Source organism: Acinonyx jubatus, chromosome A3 (genome assembly GCF_027475565.1).
Source record: "Acinonyx jubatus isolate Ajub_Pintada_27869175 chromosome A3, VMU_Ajub_asm_v1.0, whole genome shotgun sequence".
Lineage (NCBI taxonomy): Eukaryota > Metazoa > Chordata > Mammalia > Carnivora > Felidae > Acinonyx > Acinonyx jubatus.
The window spans coordinates 1,818,506-1,832,661 of NC_069388.1; the positions used below are offsets into that span (position 1 = coordinate 1,818,506).

Sequence of the window (14,156 nt, forward strand, 5' to 3'; positions counted from 1 at the left end):
GTCGTTAAAAATTATAAAAGCTAAACCACATAATTACTAACTTAACTGGAATCAGAATTTCCAATCGTTACAGAGGAAGGAAAGTTGAAAAATTAGATTTTAAAAGGTTGCCAACCAAGGTATGTAATTTACAAAATGAATACTTGTCTAAGAAAAGAAAGTGCTATTTTTAGCCGTTGAGGAGCAATCTGTAGGGAAGAAGACACTGGAGAAAGACTTGGTTTAGTTACAAAGCTCCTCAGACCGGAAGGGCCCTCGGGGCCCCGCGTGCAGCAAACGCGGCCGCAGTGCGACCTGGACCCGAAGACGGGCCTGCACGCCTGGGAAGATGCTCGTTTCTCGGTCAGTCCGGGGCTTCGCCTCAACCCCTCAGCCGAATCCTGGAAGTGACTGATGATCAGGGGTGGCCGTCAGCACCACGGGTCGTGGATCGTGGGTCATGCTGTCTGTGAACCCACGTGCTCACTTCCCGTCGTCTGGAACTTCTTTCGTATCAGCTTTAATTCCTCTTTTCAAGATATGTTAATGGTGCTTTTTAATAACGAAAACGCCAATAATTTCCTGGTGGCTAGACAAGGTCAGAGCCACCCACCCCAGCACCAGGACACATGCACCGTGGGGAGGCAGCAGAGGCGTGGCTGATAAAGAAAGCGTTCTCTGGGAACTCACAACAAAAGTTCCTCTGAACAGTGAGTCTCGGGGCAGGTCTTTCCCTCACCTGGGCCTCAGGTCCCCCATCTCTGGACTGAAGAAGCAGGGACTTGCCACGGTCACCCAGGGTCGCCTGCACGGACCCCCACGGCAGCACCGTGCCTCTAACCCGCCCGGCTGCCTCAAAGGCAGCAGGGTTCCGAAAGCAGGTGCCCGTGCACCGAGCGGCAGCCAACATCTCCGTCCGTGAGAAAACCAGGCCAGCGGCACGCAGAGGGGCCAGCGGCAGGGCTGCCCCGGGCGGCCAGAAACAGGTCAGAGCCTGGACCCGGACATCTGTGCCACCGTCCCGAGTGGGAGGTGATTTACGCCTGTGTTGCTAACACTGCTGACTCCTCCCACAAAGGTGTGAAAACAGTGCTGACACACACACCCTGCCACACGCTTCCCTGAGCCGCACGCGCCCAGCGCGCTGACTCAGGCAGACCCCCTCCCCCCCCCCACCGTCCACAACCACTTACTCACCTTTGAGAAACTCTCATCATGAACAACTCGGCCATGAACAACTCGGCCATTAAGGGCAATAAACGGCCCAAGAAGCACAACCCGCAGGGCTCCCTCAGATCAAGAAGCCGTGACAACACAGCACGCCGCCACGACTCCGCGGCGCAAGGGGGCGGTGCGTGCGTCAAGCTGGGGCGCACGCAAACGCCAGACACAAAACGTGGCAGCGTAACTTAGCAAAAGCCTGTGACACCGTGGGGAAATGACGATGGCACGATGCTAAATGACAAACCACACACGTGCATGCCTCGAGGAAATCGACCACAACCTTCACGGTCTCCCGTGGGATGACATCTCCCTTTTCGCTTTTCTCAACTCACGCATCTTCTAAAAAGGGTGTGCTCTTATCGTTGAAGTTACGCTTTCATTTACTAAGACACCCCCACAGACTCTCTACAGGACCCGGAGGGAGCCCCGAACGGCCCCGCAGAGGAGCCCCAGCCGGGCTGAGCAGACGGCGGGGAGCACAGCGCCCCCGTCCGCTGATTTACTTGCTGGTCTGGGTGGGCACCTCACGCGGGCAGCGGGGTCGGGAAAGAGCACCCCAAACAGGCCCGGTCCACCCTCGTGGGGCCCCCGCCAGGACCGCCACAGGCCGTGCCGTTTCTGGGGCGTGCGCGGGGCTCAAAGACCAGGTCAGAAGACCAGGTCGGGGGGGCAGCACGGGGAGCCACCCGGCAGAAACCCCACCCGGCCCCTCGCCAGCACACGGGAGCTACTGCCCGCAGCTGCACCTGCCCTGGCGACAGTCACCAGATGCCCTGCTGACGTGGGCCGGCCTCACGCACGAGGGCCTGTGTCCACGTGGGTTCCAGGCGAGCCAGCGCCCCTCCGTCGCCTGTCGCCTCCCCTCCTCTCCGGAGCCCGGCGCTCCGCTTCACCCCTGCGCAGCCATGCCGGGCGCCCGCAGCCCCAACCCCTTACCTGATCAGCTCGTACGTCTCTCCCAGGAGCGGGTTGAAGGGCTTGCCGGTCCTCTCCCACTGGGAAGCCACCGCTGACACCGCAAAGGCAGCAACGCACTGGGAACAGCGCACAGGACGGTGAGTGGGGGGCCACGGGGGGGCGGACGTGCAGCCTCTCCGCGCCAGATGTGCTCCTGGTGGCACGAGTCTCCCTTGTCACGTGTTTTGAGATTACAGAACTTCCGGGGAAACGCCCTTCAGCACGAGCACTTCCTCAAACCACACGGGCAGGAACCGTGTGCCCCCCTTCCCCAGCCCGGGCAGCCCCGAGGCCCTGCGCCAGGTCGGCCGGGGTGGCCGCACCCACACGCGGTGGGGGGAACGGGGGGGGGGGGCAGGGGGGCCGGTCCCGAGCGGACCTAGGAGGAGCCGAGGCACAGGGCAGGACGGCACCCAGGAGTCAGCGGGAGCCACGCGGACCGATCACCACGGGGCCACTCACGTGGCGTCACGCTCACTGAACACCACAGTCTCGTGTCTGGCGCCCCCAGAAGGGGCCCACCGCTCACCTGCATCCTTTCCAGGGCCTGGGGCTGGCAGGAGGCTCTGTGAATGAGGTCCACGTGCTCCATGTACTCCGTGATCCGCTGGAGGAAACTCAGAGGCTCGTTGAAGGCGATGGGCATGGTGATCTTGGACAGCTCCTGGAAGGAGCCAGTGAAGACTCGTCACCACGGGACTATCCCCAGGAACCCGAGCCCACGCCCGCCCCGCTCTGAGCGCAGGGAAGATGCTCGTCTAGCTCGTCAGGAGAAAGGAAGTCAACCCCGTGGAGACCCGGCCTGCTCGCCTGTTCGAGCAGCAGCACTGCACACAGGCCACGGGCAGGGCAGGGCAGGACAGAGAGAGGCCCCCACAGCCGGTGGGGGTGCAGAAGGGGGCCGCCTGGAGACGGGGCACCACGGCAGAAGCGCGTGTGCACCTGCCCTTTGGTCCCGCGGCCCCGTTTCCGGGAGCCCGCCCCACAGATGCTCTGGCAAACACACAGCAGACATCTGACAGGGATAGGCGGCCAGAAGGCACGGCACTGCGAGGTGACCGTAAGCCTAAGCAGTGGCTCCACGTGGCTGTGGCACCACGCAGCAAAACAGAGGCGGAAAAGCCTCTGGTTCGTCTGAAGAAAGAGGGAGGAGATGACACACGGTCCCCTCATGAGGCACGGGAAGACAGACCACGGAGGGTGGAAATGGTCTCCTCGAGGGGAAGGGCCAGTGCAGTGCGAGGGCAGGGACAGGAAGGGAAATTCTTGGAACCTCAGCCCAGAGATCTGACTTTAGGTTTACGATTTTGAACAAAAGTAATTTAGAAAACCAATGTCTAAACATCGAGAACAAAAGAAGCAAATGAGCGCACACAAGCTCTGGGGGCCCAGCCACGTGGACGGGGACCACGGCAGGTAACTCCAAGCACAGTGACCGGAGACACGCCCTCCGGACAAAACGACCCACAAAAGGCAACCAACTCCCACGTGTCAGCACACACGCTGGTGGCGGCAGAAGTGGTCCTGTCCTCCGGAACCGTCGTGTGTGTGGGATAGAGCAGGTGAGTCATTAATTGAGTGCTGGTCTAAATCGGTCACCTGCACTGTCGTTAGAAACTGGGATCGTCGGGTGTGGGGGGAAGAGGCACAGACATTCGACCGAGGGGGCTGGAGTAATCCCGTCATCCCAGATTTCAACCGTCGTTGAAACAAATCCAAACAGCTCCTAGCTCTCCCCCCGGAAAGACCTAGAACAGCAATTCATAGCCCACCCCCTACCCCTAGGGCCCAGCTGTGGTCCTGAGTCCTCTCTCTCCCTGCACAAGCGGCCGACTCCAGATCCTGGACGAGAAAGGGACAGAATGAGCCAGAGCTTCGTCTATAAGGGATCACGGCCAAGCCGAAGAGGCTATTAACAGCCAAAGAGGGAGTGGCTCGGGGGCTGGAATGCACCGGGGAGGTCTGACTCCGTGAGTTTGAAAAAAAAGAAACACAGACAAGCTAGTTGGTTACACTGGCCATGCTGGGTCATGCTAGTGAATCACATCACGTGGCGACCGTGATAAAGTGAGAATCACTCACTGACCCTGACTTTCTTCTGCAAACCGCACTGGCGGCCGTAGAAGGGCACGTTCTCGGCACAGAAACGTCCCAGGAAATAAAGGAAGAGTGACGGCACCGGCCCGAGCGCCAGGAGCTCTTAGTCGGGAGGGAGGTAACACCACAGACGGCAGAAGCACAGACAGAATGGTGCTCGGACAGCCGGGGACTGGACCCGGTGGGTAGCAGATGGTGCTAACGCGTGGCCTTCTGAAGTGTGAGGGTGGCCGTGCTGGTGGTAAAGAGAATCTGTATCCTTCAGCAACACGAAAAGTATTCACGAGTGGGGTCTGCTTCAAACTACGAGGAGAGGCGGGCAGCGGCGAGGCGCGACGGTGTTCCCTGGCCCTGCCTGCCTCAGCGGCCCGTTGGCCAGCCCGGGGCCGCCGTCCCAGTGAGCGAAGGAGGAAGAGGGCCGTGTACCACCCCAGAGGCGAAGCCCGTGGGTGCTGAGCCGGTGTAGCCCGGGGATGCGCCGACCCACGTGTTAATCCGAATCCACCCTACAGCGGGTCCTTGGGGAAGGCAATGTGATGGTGTCACTTTATGACAAGAAGCTGCAGGACCAAGGAGCTAGTCAGTGTTTATTATTTGAGAGAGAGAGACAGACAGACAGACAGAACCCGAACCGGGGAGGGGCAGAGACAGAGGGAGACACAGAATCCGAAGAAGGCGCCGGGCTCCAAGCTGTCAGCACAGAGCCCGATGCGGGGCTCGAACTCATGGACCGTGAGATCATGACCTGAGCCAAAGTTGGACGCTTCACCGACAGAGCCCCCCAGGCGCCCGACCAAGGAGCTAGTCAAGTTCGACACCTATCTTCAGACAGATACACCCGCCTAGACCTGACCTGCTCACACAGCCAGAAATGTAGGAGAAAACACTGCTAAGAGAAAAGAATCCCAAGCGTGCCATTTTAGAAGACAAGAGACGTGTGGGGCGCCTAGCTGGAGTGACTCTTAGTCTCGGGTTGTGAGTTGGAGCCCCATTGCTGGGTGCAGAGGTTACTTGAAAATAAAAATCTTAAAAAATTAAAACATAAAAAAGCCAAACAGGTGTGTACACGAACCCGTGTGTGCAGAAGCAGGGTCAGAAGGCACGCCTGGGCTTTCCAGCTCTGTCTGCCGAGAGGCCTGGGGCAGGGTCACCCCAGGAGCGCCAAGCACATCCCGCGCCAGCCCTTGGTGCCTAAACACCAGCCGCCAGTACGAAGACAGCAGGGAGTACTAGGAAAGCCAAGTCAAGTGCATGGTGAGCAGTGACGCTCCGACAGGAACGCTGGCGTCTCGCTCACCGAGCCCCGGCTGCTACATGAGACGTCACCACAACGGGAAGCCGGGTGAAGGGCAAACAGCTCAAAGTACCACCCACAACCGTCTAGAAGTCCAAAGTTACTTCAAAATAAAAAGTGGGAGAAAAGAAGCAGTTTCCTCTGGGAAAGGGGCTGAAAGAGACGAGGGCAGAAATAAACGGCGGTGGCAGCATGCGTGGGAGGCACGGGGGACAGAGCCGCGTGCCTGTCAATACAACGCTGTTGGTACAACCCACGGCCTGCGGTGCGCCCTGCCCTCCCGAGGGGGGCACAGCTCACATTCCCAGACGGTGACAGTCCCGTCACGCAGGACCACGAGAAAAGAAGCCTGCGGCCCCAGGACACCGATTATCCAACCACCTCCTCTGAGCAAACCCTGATGCAAACCCTGAGAATCTGAGCTGTGCCCCAGGTCCCGCACTCCTGCCCGTGGCTCGCCCTCAGCCTGTGTCGAGCAGCCCGCGGAAGCTCCCCACGTCGTGCGGACTGTCCAAAGCCGACTGTGAGCCCGTCACAGAACGCCAGGGTCAACGTAAACCCCTGTGATGCATCTCACATCAGGAGGCTTGCCTGTGGGATCACGTTCCTGCTGGCTGTGAACACCTTAGCCTTCGCGCCTTTTCTCTCCCCCACCCCACGTCTGTCCCTGTCCTATCTTATCATCCTCGTGCTACAAATGTGCAGAGCACGTCTCCCTAAACTATCAGCAGTGCAACAGATACCCAGGAATTGAAAATGTTTCAGCTTCAGGCCCTGAAATGAGTCCCTCTGAACTTACCAGGCCGATGCATTTCTTTAATATACTCCACACGCTGAAGTCACTTCTGGTAAACATCGGGGCAGGCAATGACGTCCTATGAAGGAACGACCAGAGTGACACGGGTTGGTCCCTCCAGCACCAGGTTCACCCAACTGATGATTTTGCCCAGTGACCATTTTTTTTTTAGTTTTTAGATGCAAACACCGGCCATGTGTCTGCTCTGGCAGCCTGAGTGCTGTTAAGTCCTAAAGAAAGGTTTCTGCACAGGCATCCTGGAGGGTCTCCCGGGAAAGGACGGTGACCACGGCAGAGGCCGGGCCAGGAAGGCACAAGACAGAGCCGCGTTAACAAAACCTTTCGGAAGTCTGCCGGGAGCCTGCCGGGAGTCCCCTTCAAACACAAGTTTGTTCTCCTGAGGCTCATTCCTTTCCAGGCTCTCTTCCTGCCAGCTTCCCGGGGAGGCCCGGCAGTCTCCCTCCCAGGAATTGGGCTGGGATGAGACACTATTCCACCTGGGAAAGAGGGGTGCCTGAGCGGGCTGTGAAGCTAGAGTTGGGGGGAGGTGTGCTGGACCCATTGGCAAGGGTCAGGAGGGAAGAGCAGGAGGAGGGGGCCGGGGGCCAAGGTAGCAGGGCAGATGGGGCTCCACTGTGGGAACGGGCTGGCTGCACCTGAGGACTCCAAAGAGGCCCCTGTCGGCTGGGACCAGTGACAACGGGCCCGGGGCCGGAGCCAGAGGAACACAGAGGGCCGGCCCTCATCCCAAGAGGAGAATGACCCTGTGGTCCCCTCTCCCAGCCAAGGCGCTCTGTTCACCATCGCTGGGGACCACGCAGACACTGGCCGAGAGGCAGAGGCAGTGCATTCAGACCTGTCTAGTGCCCGCAGGGTGGAGAGGAGATGGGAGGGTGTGGAGGCAGTTACGGGCGCTACAGGGGCGCAGGAGAGGCGGCCGGACTGGGATGTGACACAGGAGCCGGGAAGGCCGAGGAGCCCAGACGTGCCTAACGGGACCACATGTCAGAGCTGGGCGACCATGTGCGGGGGCAGGAGGACGGTGTTAGGCCGACGCGCGAACCAGATTCATGGGGCACTGAGCGGAGGACAGCAGACCATGACCCACTCTAGGACAGGCCATCGGAGCACACGTGCAGAGGTGCTCCAACGCCTGCTGGGAGAACGAGCCGACAGGCAGGGGCGGGACGCCCGAGTCCCCCGCTGCGTGCATCTAGCAGGCGCTGGGGTCTAGGGCCCAGAGCAGGGGCTGCGGTAAGGCTGCAGGGCTCCCTCAAGCTGCAAAGCAAGTCAGAGGCCGCCTGCCCACCGCCACCGCCTCGCGGGGCCTGTCTTGCCCTTGTCCTCACTTCTGCTGGGGAGGACTTAGGTCACGGTCTCTAGAATCTAACTCGGAAGGAAAAGGAAATGTGGGGAAAAGGAAAGAGGGACTTGCTGCTCTAAACACCCATTTCCAAATCGTAGGGCAGACAGGCAGTGTGACATTGAGAGGCAGGTGGTCTGCAGGGGGCAGCAGGAGGGCGGCCCTCCCCCCGGTCCACCCCGCAAGTCCTGGGGCGGGGACCCGAATCAGCAGTCAAGGAAGCGCCATCACTGACCTCCAGGAGCCAAGGAGAGTGGCGTCGGGTCTCAGAATCTGTGGCTGAACAGGGCACCAGGGGATGCTGTCCGGGGGCACCATGGCTGGGTCACCCCTGGCCTCGGGACTCAGGAGAGCTGAAGGAGCACCCTGTGGCACGGCCAGGGCGTCACAGATACAGCAGAAGATTCTAAAACGCGCGCACGATGACGTACCTGTGCTTCTGAATTCCATTTTCTCGAGGGGGCCTCTCCCCGGCCTTTCCGACCCCGTTACTTCTGCCGGAGTCCACACACATCACCGCAGCGACTCTCTGACTTGCCTCTGAAAATCCCCCGGAAGAGCTCTCAGAATCGAAGCCTGCACACAAGCAGAGTGGTAGTTTTTGCAGGGCCGGGGGGACACGGAAGCCCAGCTCCAGGAGCTCTGAGCGCGGAATACCGGAAGCTCTACTTCATTCCTAACGGGCGCATTTTGCCACAATTCGCTCTGGTCCCCAAGAACCCGAGGCAGAGGCGGAGGTAGGAACGCTTCTGGGGGCTTCCCCAGGAGCTCAGACAGCACGGGTGCCCTGTGCACCCGGTGCAGCCTGGCCGCCACCTGAGGTCTGGCTGGGAGGCCGGGGAGCGCGGTGTGCCTGGGTCTCAGGCCGGGCTCACGCCCTTCGGGGCAGGCCGCCTCTCCGGCACTCAGACCCGCCTCTAGGCTGCAGAATGTCCTGTCTCTGCATAAGGTCTGCAGTCAGCCCCGCCTCTTCTAAATGCAAGCCGTGGGGGCGCCTGGGGGGCTCAGTTGGTTAAATGTCCCACTCTTGATTTCAGATCAGGTCACGATCTCATGGTTCCGTTCATGAGATCGAGCCTCACACGGGACTCCGTCCTGGCAGCGCAGAGCCTGCTTGGGATTCTCTCTCCCTCTTCCTCTGCCCTTCTCCAGCTTGGGAGCCACTGCCCCCCGCCAAAATAGACTTTAAAAATAAAATAAAATACAAGCCACAGCACTGATGCTACAAGAACCTGCACCACGCAAACACACCGCCAGACTCTCACACCCATGAGCAAGAACCCAAGCACGGAACCAGCTGGAGCTCAGAGCACACCCCACGTCCACGTCCACAAAGAGCCACAAAGAGCTCGGTGAGCCGCAGCCACCAGGGAGGGGCTCCTGGACCACGGCGCTTGGCCATGACAGTGACTGTTGCCGGGAGGACGCAGGCTCACAGGGAGCTCGGTGCTCCCGCTGGCCCCTCACTTCACAGACCAGGGGGAGGCCCAGGGCATAAGGCCAGGCGGGTTGAGCACGCCGTCAGGCCCGAAATATAAAGAAACCTGCCACGACACTTTCCTGAGAATACACAAAAGAGTCCTGTCTTGTACTTTTCCATATTGACAGGTTCCCAAGATGGAGTGTCCACACTCATCACATGGTGGCTTTGAGAGGATACATTAAAAACAAGCCTCTTTAACGATCAACATTTTCTGAAACAGCCTGTCACCTCTGATCTCACTGAGACAAAAGCAACATCTACTTAATCCCCAGTCCAAACTTGGCTTCTTAAGGAGACCCCGTGCTGCAGGGCCTGCCCGCCCTCCTCCGTGTGTCCCTGTCCCCACGGACTCCCCGTCAACGCTAAGAGGCTGCAGGCGGCAGCTGTGAAGGAAAACTTTCACCTAAATCACTGCCCGAACCTGCGCCCGGGAAAACAGGGCGACACGTCACTGAGAACCCTGCTGAAGTCTTTTCTCACATTAAGCCGGCGCGACATAAACGGTTTAAACATTTTAACGCACAACACGTGTTTATTGCAGAAAAAAATACAGATAAACAAAGGAGAAACTTGAAATCACCTGTCATCTGATCGCTCAGAGGTACACGCTGTTAACAGGTCTGTTTCCGTAGCCCTTAATCTGTACAAGTTTTCCATGTACTTTGAAAACTTTCCTCTTAATAGTGCCGGTTCTTGGAGGAAGTAACTGCCCATGAAGCCACTCCTCTACAAACTGCCGGGCGTAGACACTTCCCCTTAGATTACACAGGAAGGTGAGTCCGGTGGCGAAGTGATCGGGATTCTGCGTGCTCCACGGTGCCTCCCCGGGGCCCTGCTGCTTGTCTCCCACTATTTGGTTTAGACCAAAGAGCCGAGGTGAGCCATCATTTCCGTGGACAGCTGCGTCCGGGTCTCAGAGACGTGCAGAGAAGTGCAGCCGTGCGGGGAGGCGGGGGCAGGGGGGGGGGGGGCTTCTCTAAACGGCGGGCCACACGAAGCTCAGGTCCAATCTGGGGAAAGTCTCCAGGCAGAGTCTGGAGACGCTCAGGGGTCCAGGTCCACTGGTCCCAAGCAGAGGGAAGCTGCCCACAAGAGTCCTAAGGGAAGGGCACGCGAAGGCCGGCTCTCTTGATTAGAGGCCTGGTCGCCCCACAAGGGCCAGGAGGCCCACAGAGCACGTCTCAGACGACGCAAGCGGTCACTGAGGACCGTGCAGGTTAGGCGGACAAGCGCATTTCCTAGGCGCACAGTCTCGAGGAAGACCGCAGCTACGAGACCAGGAAAGACGACTCAAGTAACTGAGCTCAGCCCCTCCTGCTGCCTGCATCTCAAACAAGAATAAGTCAACAGTCGGGCTGTCGGTCCATCAACCTGGTCTGGGAGGAGGTGCCAGTCTGGCCGGTGAGTGGCGAACGCCCCGGGCACACTGACCGGGCTCCAGGAGACAGACATTCACACAGCAAAGCATGTCCAGAGGGGACAGTCACAGCAGTCACTACGGAAGTAGCCCCTTTGGCCACACCTGAAAGACCGTCACTAAAAACCTGGTCTGGAGAAATATTTCAAAGTTGCTATTTTTATACTCCTCCACCTAAGGAGGAGGGAATTGGACTAGAATAGTTTCTCGAAGTCCCTTTCCACCAGTAAGAGTCCTCAACAGATGACAAAGGACGTTCCAATTGTTGACCACAGAGAATGGAGGGCCGTCTTGAACTTGAAGAGTCTTCGGGCCCATACGGCTACTTGTCACTTTCCTGCAGGTGCTCAGGGCTCCTTCCCGGTGATGGTGAGCAGCCAAGCTGAGCCAGTGCGGGCTGACCCAGCCCAGCCTCCCCTCCCCTGCCCCTCCCGCCCCCCGCCCCCGCACAAATCCCCATGCCCTCAACACACTGTTTTCCGTCAGGCATACACTATCGTCTTTCGGACTACAGGCTGCGCAGCAGTCCTTAAAATGGTCACAGGAAAAGCGAAACGTAGCTGAACTCTGAAACGGTAAGAGGCGTCGCGGAAGCACGCACACTCACGAGCCTTGGAACACTTTACGCAGCACTAAACAAGATCCGGTTAGAACAGAGGACAGCGAGGCTTTGATCGTTACATATAAATAACATAAGAGAATTGCCCGTCTCACTTAGGATCCAAATAACAGTATTTACGCTCCAGGGCAACTCTTTTAAAGACTAAAACCCAGTTGCCCCTTCTTGTTATCACCTGTGGCCCAAAGCTGAGCTTCTCCCCCGCAGCCGGGATAGGGTACATGCGAGTCAACGCCGGGGGACACGTCGGGTCTCTCTCCTGCATGGCCTCACATCCCAAGGCCAAGTCCAGGACCCGGACCCAAGCTCCTGCGCCCACACCGTGGCCTCTGAGTCACTTCCTGCCCCGCTCACCTGTGACAGCATCAAAGAATTCCTCCTCGCCGTTCATCCTGCCGTAGCCCGGCTCCCTCGCCACCCAGTCTTGGCTCTTCTACTGAACCATTGTACTGGACCTACATCGACAGCGTAAGTAATCGTGCGCCGTGAACTTTCCTTCTGGTAAAAACCCAACAGGCACTGGAAATCTAAGGGGAGAAAACATTTCAGTACACTTAGCTTTCAGAAGTTTTATGGTTCAGAAACATTTAGAAAATACCCATTCACCATTCTTGAAATCAATCTCAATTACAACGTAAGCAAAGAAATAAAATGAGTGATCTAACAAATGCAGGATTTCAAAAAGTATGAAAACATCCATAATATAAATATCCATCAATGAATAATAGATCAAGAAGTAATCATTATTTGAAGTTATTAGTGTTTTTTTAATGTTTATTTATTTTTGAGAGAGAGACAGAGTAAGAGCGGGCAGGGGAGGGGCAGAGAGAGAGGGAGACGCAGGATCCGAAGCAGGCTCCAGGCTCCGAGCTGTCAGCACAGAGCCCGACACGGGGCTCGAACCCACGAACCGTGAGATCGTGACCTGAGCCGAGATCAAGAGTCACACACTTAACCAACTGAGCCACCCAGGCGCCCTTATACAGTACTTCCATTTTTTAAAGATAATTACAAATTTTTAAAAAGAAAACAATGAAATGATAGATTCGGAGACAGTTACTGTACAGGTGGAAAGGCGGGTCAGTTTCACTGGGTGTTCACTCACATGTCTGGGGCTCAAACCTGCCCCCAGACGTCCCACTGGAGGTCACCACATACCCACACGGAAGCTACAACAGGTGGTTATAGGCAAATGTGCAGAATGATTTTCAAGTATTTGTTTCATGCCAACTTAAACAATTTTTTTAATGTTTATTTATTTTTGAGAGGAGGGGGAGGGGCAGAGAGAGAGAGAGACACAGAATCCGGAGCAGGCTCCAGGCTCCGAACTGTCAGCACAGAGCCCGACGCGAGGCTGGAACTCACGAACCGCGAGATCGTGACCTGAGCCGAAGTCAGACGCTCAACTGACTGAGCCCCCCAGGCGCCCGGAAGAACAGGATTTTATAAATGGAAGAGACTGAGCAAAAGATTAGCCTTGTCCCAGAAGGTTTGACTTTTTACAAAAACAAGCTGAGTCCATCTCACACATCTGGGCCCCCAGAGCCCTCCTGCGAGTTCTGAGGGTGGTGAAGGAGCAGCCGGTCCCGAGGGAGGGACATGCCCTCTGTCCTTGGAGTGGAGACACAGCACTGGGTGACGTCCCCAGAGCGACTCATCTCTGGCCCCGTCCGGTGCTACACGAGCTCCCACACTAGAAAACAAACTGGCATTAAGTTCCTCCATTCTTCCTGCCTTGAAGGGCTCTCTCAGAGACGCCTTTTCCCTTCCCACCGGCGGAACCAGGCACCAGGCGGCTTCTGGAAACACCCATACAAAGCCTCGCTCACAAGTCCGGGATTCGTTGCCTGTGCACATTAGAGAAGTTATTACTTACTTCCAGTTCCTCTGGGACAAAATGTGTCCCCTCTACAACACGTAGCAACTTGCTCTGCCCCGCTAGAAGCCACCCAAAGGACCCAGGGTCCCTGGAGGAGAAATGGCTGAATCCAGGACTGGGAACCAACCCTCCAGGGCAGCAAGAAGCTGGGAGTCCCGGCACAAGATGCAGGATGGGCCTGCAGAGGCTCCCTCTGCAACAGAACCGTCTGAGCACCAGGATGCTCCAAGGCACTGAGACACATCGGGTACAGCTGGGTCCTCGCTCGCGAAGATGCCGGAAGGAGACGGGGCGGCCGTCCCGGATGATGCCGGCTCACCCGGTCGTCCTGGAGCAGGGGCCACGCCGATCTCCTCAGTGTCGCTCTGATGTCGTGCCCGTGCTGCCGCAGCGAGCACAGCCGACTTGCTCTGAAAAACCAGTCAACGACGGGAGCACCAGGAGTCCTCCTGTCTCCTCTTGGGCGCAGCCTCTCTGCACCGCTGGGGGGGGGGGGAGGGGCAGGTAACCAGGGTGGGCGCTGCTACAGAGCAGTTTCCAGCGGGTCCATGGGATGGGATGAGGGTGTGTGAGAGGCAAAGGGGCCGGGAGTCCTGACCCGTCCGTGCGGTGATCCCCCACCACGGGCTGCAGTGGATACTCACTCCCGGCCTCTCCAGGGGGACACCAGCCTGGGAGACACCACCAGTCCTCCCGGCTTCCCACAAAACGCCTCCCCTCATTGAGAGGAGTCTCATCCAGCTCTCTCCGAGGGGCGCCCTCTGACTGCCGTCCGTGCGTCCAGGACCCTGGCTCAAAACGCAAAATGTTCCTCCACCACTCGTACAAGTACCTGTGCCTAAGCCTTACACATCCATCTGCACGATTCTCTCAGGAAAACAGATCTGCTCGTCTAGGACTGAGTGAGTGGCTAAGGGACCCTGGAGGTTACTCTCCAGGGTCGACTCAAGAGGAGAACTGTGAGTTATCTCTCTTTCTCTATAAACACCAGGCAAGGCCACCCAGAGGTGATCTTCACAGGGAAAGACGGGGACACGAGTAAATGAAA

At 57.9% G+C, this 14,156-nt stretch overlaps 1 protein-coding gene across 6 annotated transcripts in view; it reads right to left on the bottom strand.

Annotated features, from left to right (window-relative positions):
• OSBPL2 (oxysterol binding protein like 2) overlaps positions 1-14,156 on the bottom strand; it is a 36,945-nt gene that overhangs the window by 12,224 nt on the left and 10,565 nt on the right. For 5 of the 6 annotated variants that reach the window (XR_003416281.2, XR_008289008.1, XM_027046532.2 and 2 more), the window contains exons 2-6: positions 11,584-11,756; positions 8,142-8,286; positions 6,351-6,426; positions 2,690-2,824; positions 2,140-2,237 (exon numbers count right to left, since the gene is read on the bottom strand). Coding sequence is in view for 4 of the 6 variants with exons in the window: in XM_027046532.2 (XP_026902333.1) it covers positions 2,140-2,237; positions 2,690-2,824; positions 6,351-6,426; positions 8,142-8,286; positions 11,584-11,620 (491 nt within the window). In the remaining 2 variants the exon portion in view is untranslated. Of the gene's footprint in view, positions 1-2,139; positions 2,238-2,689; positions 2,825-6,350; positions 6,427-8,141; positions 8,287-11,583; positions 11,757-14,156 lie in introns of those variants that run through there. The other variant, XM_027046537.2, reaches the window with a different exon arrangement.